The sequence below is a fragment of the Trachemys scripta genome, chromosome 1 (assembly GCF_013100865.1).
Source record: "Trachemys scripta elegans isolate TJP31775 chromosome 1, CAS_Tse_1.0, whole genome shotgun sequence".
In the NCBI taxonomy this organism is placed as follows: Eukaryota; Metazoa; Chordata; order Testudines; family Emydidae; genus Trachemys; species Trachemys scripta.
This window is the reverse complement of record NC_048298.1, coordinates 190,007,014-190,022,466: the sequence shown is the minus strand read 5'-3', so window position 1 is coordinate 190,022,466 and position 15,453 is coordinate 190,007,014. Positions and strand designations below refer to the sequence as shown.

General features: G+C 50.3%; 1 protein-coding gene across 6 annotated transcripts in view; it reads right to left on the bottom strand.

The window, feature by feature from the left end:
- IGSF5 (immunoglobulin superfamily member 5) overlaps window positions 1-11,679 on the bottom strand; it is a 62,572-nt gene extending 50,893 nt beyond the window's left edge. For 2 of the 6 annotated variants that reach the window (XM_034753032.1, XM_034753040.1), the window contains exon 1: window positions 11,365-11,679. In XM_034753032.1, the coding sequence (XP_034608923.1) occupies window positions 11,365-11,487 (123 nt within the window). In that variant the 5' untranslated portion in view covers window positions 11,488-11,679. The remainder of the gene's footprint in view (window positions 1-11,364) is intronic. The other 4 variants (XM_034753066.1, XM_034753094.1, XM_034753084.1 and 1 more) reach the window with 3 other exon arrangements.
- Between the last annotated feature and the right edge of the window lie 3,774 nt (window positions 11,680-15,453).

The following is a 15,453-nucleotide window of genomic DNA, read 5'->3' as shown; positions in this document are numbered from 1 at the left end:
CCACTCCTGTAATAGACCCCTAACCTCTGGCTGAGTTACTGAAGTCCTCAAATCATGGTTTAAAGACTTCCAGTTACAGAAAATCCATCATCTACACTAGTTTAAACCAGCAAGTGACTCGTGCCCCATGCTGCAGAGGAAGGTGAAAAACCCTAGAGTCTCTGCCAATCTGACCTGAGGGAAAATTCCTTCCTGACCACTAATATGAGGATCAGTTGGACCCTGAGCATGTGGGCAAGACCCACTTGCCAGACATCTGGGAAAGAATTCTCTGTAGTAACTCAGAGCCCTCCCCATCTAGTGTCCCATCACCAGCCATTGGAGATATTTGCTGCTCGTAGTTGCAGATCAGCTACATGCCATTGGAGGCAGTCCTGTCATACCATCCCCTCCATAAACTTATCGAGCTCAGTCTTGAAGCCAGTTAGGTTTTTTACCCCCACTGCTCCCCTTTCAGTTTGTTAAATCAAAACCTTTCTGGTCAGTTTGACATTAATCTGTTTTCTGAGCTATCATGGTGCCTCCTGGGAGTTGTAGTTTGGGTGCATCATGCTCCCATTTTCTGCTATGGGCTGGGCTCCCTGGCTTTTCCTACATTTCCTATGCTCACCATGATCTCCTATCTGGTTGAATCAATGCAGTGCATCACGGGAGTCACGTGATCACAGGAGATATAATCCAGGAGGAGACGCTGTCCATAAGAAAGAATGGATGTTTGAGGCACCTGAACTACAACTCCCATAAGGCACGGCAGTAGCTCAGATAAACACAGATTAATGTCAAATTTACTTAAAATGAACTGAAACATTTTGATTCAGGAATGTTAAAACATTGCATTTCAATATTTCCACAAAGTTTTTTGGAACTTCCATGAAAAAAAATCAATATTTCAATATTTAATGAAATATTTGTTCGAAATATCATAATTGCACATGGTACACAAATTCAGATTTTTTACTAGCTCTCATTTTTTACTTTTCTTCACTTTTCCAAACACCTTTGTTGCTCTGCCTCTGATATCATAGTAGAAAAGTTGAGGTTTAAAAAAAAAAAAAAAGTCTTATCCTCTCAGCCAATAAGCCTAATTAACTGCATAAAAGTATCAAACATGTACGTTTATGAACAAGTATGTTTCTAACTGTCTGAAGCCAGAGGAGGAGTGCAGAAGTCACAGAGACCAGCTACCATCCTGGATTGCCTCAGTAGAGAAGGACACCTGGACAACTTAATTGATTTATTTAGCTGTTGGTTGGAAGGAAATTCCATTCCAAAGGGAGTCTGTCCAAAGCTCTCAGAGCCCTTGACAAACACTTAAAAACACAATGTAGCAGCTGCAAAGCATAAATTAGCCCGAACGGCAGCGCTGCTTCTTTCCACTCTACCATACCTCGAGTAATCACCACTTGTGTGATTAGTGCAGCTTCACACCTCCACCATACTGTCCCATGAGACAAATACCCCACCTCAGCCAATGCCACAGATCCGTAATTAGCTATATTTGCGCCCAAGGCAAGAATATAAAATTGCGCGCCCCCCCCCCCCAGCGCTGCCCAGCCTCCCCCCCACCCCGAAACACACACCCACACCCAGCGCCGCCCACCCCGCGGAAACAATCCCCCCCAGAGCCGCCCGCCCCGCGGAAACAAACCCATCTTCCACTATCCTTGCCTTCCCAAAGACTAGATAAAGCCATCAGCTCACAAGGCTGCCTAGGCTCGTCCAGACTTTCCTTACCAGGCACATTGCCACTCCCAACAGATAAATGGCTGCTCTTCTCACTGCCCAGAGCTACTTCCAGCAAATCACAGTTACCCTTTTCAGGTCCACTTTTACAAGCTGCACTAGCCAACAATCCATCGCCCATCCAAAATCTACCCTTTCCTTCCTCAGTTAGGGCTTTCACCTGACCATTCACTTTAATCTGCTCCCGAGAAACATTTTTCTGACCAATGAGATCTTTCTGCTCTTGATCTAACTCCTGATTTACTTCTGAGACATTAGACAGACATTCAGAAACTTCATTTACAGACAAACAGCTCTTCTCCTCAGACAAACCTTTGGAGAAACCCTCCCCAGGCAAATCATTGCCCACAATAGACACAGGTTTAAGATCATTCCTGTCCTGTGACTGGCTACCTGGACTGAACAAAGCTTTAACATTTTCTCCAATCAAAAGATCCTTAGGCAATAACTTCCTTACACCAGCTATAACTTCATGCTGAGTACCATTCCATTCAAGGTGGATTCTGGCTAAAGGCACACTTACAGTAAACTCATAGAGGATTACAACATTCACACTCTGATTTGGTAAGTAATCTTCCTCTTTGACAAGATCTGCTTTAACAAGAGTGATGTTAGAAGCCATAATTTGCCCTAAACAGCTTTTACCATTGACTTTTACACACTCTATGAATTTTTCATTACCACTCCCATACATAGCATTGGCACCCTCTACTGAACACACAGTAACAGCATTTACATAAAAGCTGGCAGTGTTGGGGTACATTTGGTTACACCCAGACAACAACATACTAACATTGTTAGAAACTGGACTTTCAAGAGGATACAGTTTCTGCTGTTCTTCCCTTGCGTTTTTGACTTGGAGCTGAAGTCTTTCCACTTTTGCCTTAGCTTCTAGTTCCTGCAATCAAATTTCTGCCAGTCTTTGTTCATGCTCAAGTTGCAGTTTACTTGCTGCCTTTTGCATTCCAATTGCTTCTGCAGCTTCTATAGCATCAGGTAAGGGCTGTGCTCCTGCCTTCTGATTACTGGCCATTAACAGATTTCTCAGTTCTTGATTTGTAGCTTTCTTTCTAAACCTTATCCCCTTTTCTGAACACAAATCTTTCAGGGCTTTTTTGTCAAAGCCCTCATATGCTCTTTGCTCACCCATTGCAACTGCTCTTTAACCAACCAAACTCTCAATCCCAAAATTCAAATTTGGATAGCGTGGGGTTCTGACCCAAAGCTTAATTGACCCAGTTCTGTGGATCCTAGCACGGCTATGCCACTGTGACGACCCAAATGAGAGTATCAATTCAGGATAAATTGCTTAAAACAGGGCAGTTACAGCCCAAGGCTGGGGGTTTTCCACCTCTAAGGCAAACCGAACCAGCCAGACAAAGAGGACTTTGGTCTCACCCCACTGGCTAACCACAAGTCACACAAGCAATTCCCTTAGACACTCCAGTTTCCCAATATCACCACCAGTGCCACTCATTATGGGGACAAATAGTTATGAAAACCAATACCCCAGTAAAAGAAAAAGGGTTCTCCCAATCCCAAAGGACCAAGCCCCCGACCCAGGCCAATATACAAACCAGATCTTACCCACAAATCACGCCATTGCCAATCCTTTAGAATCTAAAATCTAAAGGTTTATTCATAAAAGGAAAATATATATATATATATACACGAGAGCTAGAATTGGTTAAATGGAATCAATTACATACAGTAATGGCAAAGTTCTTGGTTCAGGCTTGTAGCAGTGATAGAATAAACTGCAGGTTTAATTAAGTCTCTGGAATAAATCCCCAGCTGGGATGGGTCATTCAGTCCTTTGTTCAGAGCTTCAGTTTGTAGCAAAGTCCCTCCAGAGGTAAGAAGCAGGATTGAAGACAAGATGGAAATGAGGCATCAGCCTTTTATAGTCTTTTCCAGGTGTAAGAACACCTCTTTGTTCTCACTGTGGAATATTACAGCAAAATGGAGTCTGGAGTCACATGGGCAAGTCCCTGCATACTTTGCTGAGTTGCAAGGCATATTTGCCTTCTCTCCATGGGTCAGTTGTATAGCTGATGGTCCTTAATAGGCCATCGAGCAGGCTAGGCAGAGCTAACACCAACTTGTCTGGGATGTCACCCAGAAGCATAGCATAAGTTTGAAATACAGACAGTATAGAGCCAACCTTCATAATTTCAACTACAAAAATGATACACACATAAACAGAGCATAATCATAACCAGCAAACCATAACCTTGTCTTAGACACCTAATTTGACCCCCTTTATACAAGATTTGGTGCCACTACAGGACTTTGGTTACACCCATGTTCTATACAGTCCCAGATTATGTCAATAACGTCACAGCCAAAAAGGAAGGTTTGGGGGGTGGAGGGAAGAAACAGCACGCATAGGGTGACCAAATCACAGCAGTAAAATAGGACCCGCCCCCTCCCCGCTCGGCCCCACCATCACAACCCTCTTCACCCCCTAGCGTCCCTCCAAGTCAGTCGCCCACCCACCACTCGCCTCCTTTCACGTTCTCCCTCCCCTGCCAGAAACCCCCATGCCCACCCCTAGAACCCCTGCTGGCTCACTGCTCGCCACTTTGCCCACCCACCGCTTGCCCACCCGCTCGCCCACCCGCTCACCCCCAACTCGCTGCTTGCCCCCCCCGCCAAGTATAAAGCCTCATTCAAAGACCCAGGGGGTCACTATATTAAGCACACACCAGTCAATCAATGCAGTACCAAAAATTAAAATACTGAAAATGGATGCCCCCCTCCATCCACTGACTCACCTCCTCACCCCACATCCAAGTATCAGGGGCAGTAGGTTTGTAGAAATTTTGGTGGTGCCCAGAACACTCAGAGACCGCCCCCCCAAAAACTCTGCCCCCCACCTACCTAAGGCTCTGTGAGGGAGTTTGGGTGTGGGGAAGAGGTCTGGGGTGCAGGCCCTGGGTTGGGACAGGGGATTGGGATGTAGGACGGTTGAGAGGTTGGGCTCTGGGATGGAGTCTGGGGTGCAGGCTCTGGAACAGAGTTTGGGGGCCGGAGAGGGGGTGTGGGCTCTGGGAGGGGGTGGTGGGTGCTGGGGGGAGGGACTGCCATATCTGGCTTCCTTCCTCCTCTTCTGCCTCTCGCCATAGCCTCACTGGGGGTGGGGGATGGGGCTGCCCCTTGCCCAGTTTGCAGGAGTGATAGCTGGGCGGGGGGTGGCGGATCACAGAGTCAAACACTCACCAAAGCCCCAGCAGCTGCTCAGGTGAGTGAGGTCCACTGCCAATGATCCTGTCTCCCACCAGAAGCCCCCTCAGCATCTCCTCCAGGTGGGTGCCAGGGGAGGGGAGGGCTGCGTTTGAGAAGCACCTATGTGCCTTTGTTCTCCCCCTCCCCTTCCTGACTTGCAGCAGCCGGCTGCTCGCCCTCAGCCCTCTGCCTGCCAGTGTCTCTGGTTGCCATAGAGGCAGCAGCAGCCGGGAGAGCCACAGCTTTCGGTCCAGCAGGGACACTTGCGCCCCTCGGCTCTGAGTGCCCGAGGCAAGTGCCTCACTCGCCTCGCCCTCGTTACGGCACTGCAATGCCAGCTCAAACAGATGAGCTTTGCAGCATGCCAGGAAGGTCAAAAAATTTAGTCTGTTTCTGACATTGGGGTGAGGGACAGCATTCCGAAAAAGAACTGCCTGTATGGAGAGCCCTCTGCCAGCATCCCTCGTCTTTTGTAACATTCATCTCGATTTGCCCACCCACTAAACCAGATAGTGGATCAAATTTTCAAAAGTACCTAAGTCACTCCAGACATTTCCAGAAGTGACTCAGGCACTTGAGGCCAGATTCTTAAAGGTGTTCAGATAGGTGCTAGAACTAGGGGTGCTGCCACATCCCCTGGTTTGAAGTGGTTTCCATCATATACAGGGTTACAGTTTGGGTTAATGGCTCTCAGCACCCCCACTATATACATTGTTCCAGCCCCCTGGATATTTAGCTGCCTACAGATGCAGATAGGCACCTGGTAGAGCTTTCAAAATGGCTGTGTCCAACTCTCACTGAAACTACTGCAAGTTAGGTGTTCAGATTATGTGAAAATCCCATTGGTTACCTACTTGCACCTTTAGGTGCATAAATATCTTTATAAATCTGACCGGCAGAAGCGTAAATACCATTGACTTGCAATGATACCTAGGCCCCCAAGGCCCAGATGCTCAGGAGGTATGTAGACACCTAACTCCCATTCATTTCCATGGGAATTACATGCAGAAATATCTGCGAAGGGCAGGGCCCCAGTATCTAAGTCACTTTTGAAAATGGAACTTAGCCTCCTAACTCCCCGTCTACACTTTGATCTTTAGGCGTAAATTCCAGTTTGAGGAGCCATACCCTTGCTAGCTCTGATGGAGCGAGAGTGCAACAGAAGGAGCTAGCTGCCCTGAGTATGAGCCCTTCCAAGAGGCTGGGCACCTACTCAAAGCTGTTACCCCTTCCCACCACTCACACTGCTACAGCTACACTCGATTTTTAACATGCTTGATCAGAGTGAGTGCAGGTATGCCTCCTCGAGCTGGGAATTACAGCTCCAGGGTAGACATACTTTTAGATGCTTTTGAAAACCGTACCCAGTTTCCCCATGAATGAGGCAGATGTGTATGAGTGACACAAAGATGAAGCAAGATTTTTTTAATAAGGAAAGCATATTTTTACCCACTCTGCTTTCACTCAGATATGGCTGATCATTTTTAGCTCACGTATTACAAAAAAAATCTCCTTCAGGTTGGAAGCAAATTACTCCCTTCCCTCACCCTGCTGATCTTAGCTACTCTCCACAGAGCAGCTAAGGCCTTGGCTACACTGGCACTGAACAGCGCTGCAACTTGCTGCACTCTGGGGTGTGAAAAAACACACCCCTGAGAGAAGCGAGTGCAGTGCTGTAAAGCGCCAGTGTAATCAATGCCTGCAGCGCTGCATGCTCACTCGCAGCGCTGCAAGCTACTCCCCTCGGACAGGTGGAGCTGAGAGAGCTCTCGCAGCGCTGGCAGCGCGACTACACTCGCGCTTCACAGTGTCCTGAGTGTAGCCAAGGCCTATGCAGGAGAGAAACCCAACATGTCCAAACCCATAGTCCCAGGAGAGCACCAGTTCTCAAACTGTGGGTCGAGACCCCAAACTGTGGGTCGCAACCCCTTTTTAATGGGGTCACCAGAGCTGGCGTTAGACTGGCTGGGGCTCGGGGTAGAGGGGCGCAGGTTACAGGCCTCCCACCTGAGACTGAAGCTCTTGGGCTTTGGCCTCCCTGCCTTGGGCCGTGGGGTGCAGACTTTGACTTTGGTTCCCCCCACACACACACTCGGGGTGGGGGGCTCAGGTGGGTTCTGGCTTCAGTCCCTTCTCCTGGGGTCATGTAGTAATTTTGTTGCCAGAAGGGGGTTGCGGTGCAATGAAGTTTGAAAGCCCGTGTTGTAGATCCATAAGGACTTAAGTGGCCTTTCCAACGCTCCCATGTGGGCATCTAGTCTGAGTCACAATCTAGAAAAGAGAAACCTTTGTTTAAGTTTTATCCCTAAAAAACCCCTAATTTACAAGTATCAGGATTATAATAATTAAGGTCCTAACACTGCAAACACTTAATGCCAAATACAGTGATGCATTGCTACCATAATTAGTCCCACTTTTTTTGCAATAGGCTTGGTGTTAAGGATTTGCTAGATCAGGCCCTGAATGTCAAATTGTTTATACCTCTTCCGGGCCTGTACTGTTTAAAAATCTTAAAATTGTATTCGGCTATTGATATGCACGTGTATTCATGCTAACAGGAGTTACTAATGCTGATAGCAGCATAGTCTCATAATTGCTTTTCCTGTGGCTGCTGTTTGAAGTGTAGTCCTGCTCTTCTTATCCATTAAAGGGCACTGAAGGGAGACAAGCTGCCCTAAGAACTGCTATTTATAATACGTTTTCAAAAGTTTGTTCACATTTCAGTCATGTCATCTCATAGACTCATAGACTTTAAGGTCAGAAGGGACCATTATGATCATCTGGTCTGACCCCCTGCATGCTGCAGGCCATAAAACCGTCCCTACCCCTTCCCTGGACTCTGCTGTTGAAGTCCCCAATCCTGTTTTAGGTGACTTCAATCGGCAGAAACCCTCCTGCTAGAGATCCCTGCCCTATGCTGCGGAGGAAGGCGAAAAACCTCCAGAGGCTCAGCCAATCTGCCCTGGAGGAAAATTCCTTCCCGACCCCAAATATGGCGATCAGTAAGACCCCGAGCATATAGGCAAGAGTCTCCAGCCTGACCCCTGTCAGCCATTATACAATTTACCTACCATTTCTTGGTTTTCCTTGACTACTATGTTTTACCATTAAACCATTCCCTCCATAAATTTATCTAACTTAATCTTAAAACCAGACAGGTCCGCCGCCCCCACCGTTTCCCTCGGAAGGCCGTTCCAATATTTCACCCCTCTGACGGTCAGAAACCTTCGTCTAATTTCAAGCCTGAACCTCCCCACGGCCAGTTTATATCCATTCGTTCTCGTATCCACATTAGTACTAAGCTGGAATAATTCTTCTCCCTCCCTCGTATTAATCCCTCTAATATATTTAAAGATAGCAATCATATCCCCCCTCAGCCTTCGCTAAAGCAACGTTTCTCAAATGCGGCCACTGTGGCCTCATGCAGCCACCAGGGGCTTTTCATGCAGCCATGACATCCTCCTGGGTGGTGATGGGAGGAGCAAAGCATCGGCCCCTCCCTCCTTGTGGCTCCTGGTTGCATCACCCTGTACCGCCTCGAGAGAGAGATGGGACACAATGCTGCAGGAGCCAGGTGAGTTCTTGACCCACGTTGTGGAGGGCAGGGGGTTGGGTGGCAGACTCCAGCAGTGGGACTTCAGGAAGCTGGCCATGCGGCCCTGGGTTCCAACTGTGGGGCAGCAGATACTGACACACACACACCCCAGCTCCAGTAGGGTTGCCAGGTGTTCGGTTTTTACCAGAACACCTAGTCGAAAAGGGACCCTGGTGGCGCCGGTCAGCAAAGCCCGGTCGGTGGTGCTGCAGGACTAAGGTAAGCTAGTTCCTGCCTGTCCTGGCACCGCACTGCACCCCGGAAGCAGCCAGCAGGTCTGGCTCCAAGTAGGGGGGCCACAGGGCTCCACGTGCTGCCTCCGCCCCAAGCACTGGCTCCACACTCCCATTGGCCAGGAACCACGGCCAATGGGAGCTGGGGGGCTGGTGCTTCTGGGTGAGAGAACCGCGAGGAGCCTCCTGGCCCCCCCGCCTAGGGGCCGCACTTGCTGGCTGCTTCCGGAACGCAGCGCTGTGCTAGGACAGGCAGGGAGCCTGCCTTAGATTCGCTGCACCACTGACCGGGAGCCGCCCAAGGTAAGCCCACATCCCAACCCTCTGCCTCAGCCCTGAACCCCCTCCCATACTCTGACCCTCTCGGCTCCACCCCCCATCCCAGAGCACCCTCCTGCACCCCAAATCCCTCATCCCTGGGTCCACCCAGAGCCCAGACCCCTAGCCAGATCCTTCACCTTCCCACACCCCAACCCTTTGCCCCAGCCTGAAGCTCACTCCTGCACCCCAATCCCCTCACCCCTGGCCCCACACTAGAGTCCGCACCTCCAGCTGGAGCCCTCACCTCTACACATATACCCCAACACCCTGCCCCAGCCCAGAGCTCCCTCCCATACCCTGAACCCCTCATATCTAGCCCCATCCTGGAACCCACAGCCCCAGCCCAGAGCCCATACTCTCTCCCACCCCCCCTCCTTCAGCCCAGAGGCCCCTCCCATACTTTGAACCCCTCGGATCCACCCCCAGCCCGGAGCCCCCTCCTACACCCCAAACCTCTCATCTCTGACCCCACCCCAGAGCCCGGACCCCTAGCCAGAGCCCTCACCCCTTCCCACATCCCAACCCACTGCCTCATCCTGGAGCCCCCTCCTGCATCCTTAATGCCTCATTTCTCATCCCTCCCTAGAGCCAGCACCTCCAGCCGGAGCCCTCACCCCCTCCTGCACCCCAACCCCCAGAGCCAGCCCGGTGAAAATGAGCAAGTGAGTGAGGGTGGAGAGAGCCAGCAATGGGGGGGGGCACTTCTGAGACGGGGCGGGGCATGGGTGGGGCCTCGGAGGAGGGGCAGGGCAGGGCCCAGGCAAAGGTGTTTGGTTTTGTGCTAGTAGAAAGTTGGCAACCCTAGGCTCCAGCCACATGGCCCTGGCCTCTAGCTGTCGGGCTTCAACCTCCGGCCCCTGGTTCCAGCTGTGTGGCAGCAGGCGCTGGCTCCCGGCTCCAGTCCCAGGCTCTAGCCACAGGGCAGCAGATGCTGACCCCCAGCTCCAGCCGCGGAGCTTCAGTCGGCCTCTGGCCCCCAGATCCGGCCGTGCGGTGACAGGCACTGGCCCCGGGCTCCAGCAACGTGGCCCTAGCCCCTGGTGCTGATCCTCTGCCCCAGCTGCATGGCAGCAGGCGCTGACCCACAGCTCTGTTCCCGGGCTCCAGCCATGTGAGGGTGGGAGCTGGCTCCAGGTGCCAGCCCTTGGCCCTGGCCCTGGCGGCACAGCAGCGAGCACTGGTGCCAGCCACACAACAGCAGACACTGGCTCCTGGATCCAGCCACACAGCACCCAGCTCCGGGCTCTGGCCGTGCAGCGGCAGGCACTGGCCCCAGACGCTAACCCACAGCTCCGTCTGCACAGCAGCGGGCTCCCATCCCTGGCTCCGGACATGCAGTTCCTGTCCCCAGCTCTGGGTTCTGGCTGCGGGCACTGAGCCCCAGCCCTGGCCGCATGGCAGCAGGCACCAGTTTTACCGACAAAAGTGCTAGTGCAGACATAGGTTTGCAAGCCTGATGAAGATGGAAAATCATTTTGTAAGTAACTGGCTTGTCCTCCTCCACCTCCAAATTCCCCTCTCAAACCCTCCATTTTTCTTTGTTTATAGGATTTTTTCCTCCTCTTTCTCATGTTCCTTTGAACCGTTTAGAAATCACTTTTACAAGCCATGTAATTTTTTCTGCAGGGAGCCTCCATATAGTCCACCACAGGGCTCAGTTTAATGGATGTGTAACATTTTAAAATGCACATTCCAATGCGCAGTCTCTTTCTGAGAAGAGTTGAATAAAAGCTTTTTTGCCACAAGTGTAATTTTTTCTAAGCGCCTGTTTTTCCCTCCCAGGAGAGATGGGCAAATTGTCATGATAGAAACTGAAAAGCACGTAGGCTCCCTCGTTTGTAAAACACTTCTAATGAGAGAGGGAGCACAGAAAGGGAAGTAGGCACTTACCACTCTTTAATACTGTACATTAGTTTAATTAGCTCAGTGAGAGAAGAACCAGTCTGAGAAGTCATGCACTGAAATGTCAGGGACACTACACTTCTCCGTCAAATTAAGGAAACATCATTAGCAAACGCATAGTTGAAATTGCATTGAGATTTGCCTTAGAAGCAGGATTAAAATCCCTCAGTTTCCTATGTGGAATTTGGTTTGGAAATGTCAACTGCACACTTAAGTGATGGGAGCATTAGAAATGTCTCCGATGGACAGCTCCACATTTGGAAATGTACTTGTCTCCAATAGGAAATAGGAGAAAGTAGAGAGCACATTAAAGGGTATGAGCTAAAAGATATGCACACCTACCAGTTTTATAGGCTCTGTACCATGATGTCTACGCAGCCCTGCCTGCTGATATGCTGATAGCTGATCAGGGTTAGGCAGAGTCATGACTGTTCCTCTTCCCCTTCTTTCCTTCTCCAGCTCCATTACTTCTTACCTCTATCCCTAACGAAAAGCAGTAACACATGTAACAAGCTACACCCATTCTTCACCATATTCATTTGCTTGTATTTATATACCCTTATCCACTACCCTTCGTCTGTCTGCATCTTTTAGCTCTGTAAGTACTGCAGAGTAGAGACTGTCTGTTTTCTGTTTGTACACCACCCAGCACAATGAAGTGTCAGTCCCAAGTAGGCCTTCAAGTGCTATTATCTCATAAGTAATGGCTGAAACATTTTAAAATGTCCTACTCACTGTTGCACAAGAAAGGGCAAAATATTTGGCTATATATTCTACATGGATCCCAGATTTTAAAATAGCTGGTTTCCTGATTGAGGCAAGAGGTATTTGCTGTCTAGAAAACAATATTTTTTTTCATGTCACATTCCAGTCAAGAATCTGCATATATGCAAATGGACTGGAGAAGCACTTCTGGGACAGGGTTAAGTGCACAAATACCAGTATGTGGATAGATAATAACTGTATTCCATGGTTAACAGGAGCAATGGTGGTCTTGTGGTAAAGGAACTGCCCACGATATTGAGAGAGCTAATTTCTGTTACTAGCTGTGCCTGTGTGACTTTGGGCAAGTCTCATGAAACCATATTTTCAGAGTGCTCGCAAATTTTGCATGCCTTAATTTTGGGTGCCTGTAAGGCATTCGCGGTGGTCCCTCCATCCAACTGGGAGGGAGGCCACGCCCCCTCGTTACACGTCCTCTGAAAGAGCACAATTCAGGGGTGAATTAGCATCAGGTTCTCTGCCACTGGGCAGGGTAATCCAGTACTGGGTCTAGGGACCCCGGTCCTCCAACTGGACTGGGCATCAAACAGTTAGAGGGCTCTAGCCTACAGTCAGGGTAGAGCAGGAGTGTCCACAAGCCCCGGGCCTCCAGCAGGGAAAGCTAGCAAGCAGTTAGGCAGCCTTGGCTGCTGGTATTCAGGACAGAGCAAATAAGGGATCTATTAGCCCAGGCCCTATAGGGTGGGCAGCAAAGTCAGAAAGCTCAAGCCTGGACTCAGGACAGTGTTGTAACCAGTCTATTCGCCCAGGCCCTCAAACACGGCGGGGCAGCAAGCAGTCAGGGTCCTGGCTCTGGTGGACTGCCAACAAACGCAGGCTTCTTGGCCTGTGGTGGCAGGCCCACCCGACTCCACTGCATCTCAGCCCAGGGCCCGAACCATGGCAGAGTGGTTTGCCACTAGGTCAGTGGGGAAATCCAGCCGCAACCTGCTGGCCAGCTGTCAGTCAGCAACACAGTCAAACTATATTTGTCTCCCCTGGGCTACTTCCTACACTCCGGTTCAAAGGGGGGTCCCTGGGTCCCTGGGTCGTCATCCGTCTCGCTGCGGTAAACGGTGAACAGCAGCCCCAGCAACTCCTAAAGGTTCTTGGGCACTGCAGTTGCTGTCAAGTCCGAGCTCCAGCAGCAGATGAGAGACGTCCTTCTCCTCCAGCAGCTCCTCTCTAACTGAGCCGGAGGGCTGGCGTTTTATATGTCTGGTTCATGTCCCACTCCTCTGCTTCCAGCTGGGTGGGCCTGGGTGTCCTGGCTCTTCCCATCGGGGGGAGGCTCGCGGCTGTCCGTCCATTCATCTCCAAGGGAGGCCATGCCTCCTCGCTACAGTGCCCAAATTGACAAACGTGGGGCTAGATTTCCAAGGGGGGCTTAAGCGCCCTGCTGCCACTTTAAGTGTCCAAATCAAACATTTAGCGCCGCTGGCATTCACAAACTACCTGCCCAGCTGTCACCTAACACCATAGGCCTCTAGAGCCCTTGGGCACCTACATTTCCACTGGTAAAGTTCCCTAGGCACCTAATTATCTGCATCTAGGCATGCACACAGCCACCTAAATCCTGACATCACTGAGCAGCATGGCACATATTTCACACTTAAGCCCCAGTGAGATTTATAAACTAGTCATACCTGTGCCTATCTCACCTGTGAGACCAATGCAGTAGGCATGCCCAGAGACTGCCTAGCAGCACTCCTACCAGATTGGGTCCTGCATAAAACACAGCTGAGGAGAAGGTAATGGTGTTGTCCCCCTGCCCCATAGCCAGTGGTTGGAGCACTCATGGAGGAGACCGGGGCTCAGACCCCCCACTCTGCCTGATACAGAGCAGGGACTGGAACTGAGACTACCTCTAAGCCTGTTTTCCCTGCCAGATTAGGACTTCGGTACCCTGTCTTGTTGAGCCAGACACCCTAGCCTGCTGCAAACACAGACCCAGGCATGAACCATGTCCCCCAAAAGCTGCAGACTTAACTGAAAACAGCTTAAGAAGTGCTCCTGTCTCTAGCACCCAGACACCGAGCTCCCAATGGGATCCAAACCCCAAATAAATCTGTTTTACTCTGAATAAATCTTAGGCCTGGTCTACACTACGGGTTTAGGTCGACTTTAGCAGCGTTAAATCGAATTAAGCCTGGACACGTCCACACGACGAAGCCCTTTCTTTCGACTTAAAGGGTCCTTTAAACCGGTTTCTTTACACTACCTCTGACGAGGGGATTAGCGATAAAACCAGCCTTTGCAGGTCGGAATTGGGGTAGTGTGGACAGAATTCGACGTTATTGGCCTCCGGGAGCTATCCCACAGTGCTTCATTGTGACCGCTCTGGACAGCACTCTCAACTCAGATGCACTGACCAGGTAGACAGGAAAAGACCGCGAAGGTTTGAATATCATTTCCTGTTTGCTCAGCGTGGAGAGCACAGGTGACCATGCCGAGCTCATCAGCACAGGTAACCATGATGGAGTCCCAGGATCGCAAAAGAGCTCCAGCATGGACCGAACGGGAGGTACGGGATCTGCTCGCCATATGGGGAGATGAAGCAGTGATAGCTGAACTCCGTAGCAGTAAAAGAAATGGAAAAGTATTAGAAAAGATCTCCAAGGCCATGAAGGACAGAGGCCATAACAGGGACACACAGCAGTGCCGCGTGAAAATTAAGGAGCTACGGCAAGCTTACCACAAAGCCAGAGAAGCAAACGGAAGGTCCGGGGCAGAGCCGCAAACTTGCCGCTACTACGCGGAGCTGCATGCGATCCTAGGGGGTGCAGCCACCACTACCCCAACCGTGTGCTATGACTCTCTCACTGGAGAAACACACAGGGAAGACGGTTCGGGGAATGAGGAAGATGAGGAAGGAGGTACTGTAGGTAGCTCACAGCAGCAAGGAAGCGGAGAAACCGGTTTCCCCAACAGCCAGGATATGTTTGTGACCCTGGACCTGGAACCAGTAACCCCCGAACTCACACAAGACCCTCAGGGCACACAGGAGACCTCTGGTGAGTGTACCTTTGTAAATATTTGTAAACATTACACATGGTTTAAAAGCAAGCGTGTTTAATGATTAATTTGCCCTGGCAATCGTGGCCAGTACATCTACTGGAAAAGTCTGTTAACGTGTATGGGGATGGAGCGGAAATCGTCCAGGGACATCTCCAGAAAGCTCTCCTTTATGTACTCCCAAAACATTTGCAAAAGGTTTCTGGGGAGGGCTGCCTTATCCCGTCCGCCATGGTAGGACACTTTACCACGCCAGGCCAGTAGCACGTAGTCTGGAATCATTGCATAACAAAGCATGGCAGCATATGGTCCCGGTGTTTTCTGGCATGCAGATAATATCCATTCCTTATCTCTCTTTGTTATCCTCAGGAGAGTGATATCATTCACGGTCACCTGGTTGAAATGGGGTGATTTTATTAAGGGGACATTCAGAGGCGCCCGTTCCTGCTCTTCTGAACAGAAATGTTCCCCGCTGTTAACCACGCGGTGGAGGGGAGGGGTGAAGTGATCATCCCAGAGAATCGTGTGTGTGTGTGGGGGGGGGGGGGGGTTTACTTGTTTGTGCCGCATGTTAACCGGGAAACCGCAGCCCCTCCTTTTACATTGAAAACCCATTTTAAATGGACAACCCAATTTATCCTTGATATGGGAAAT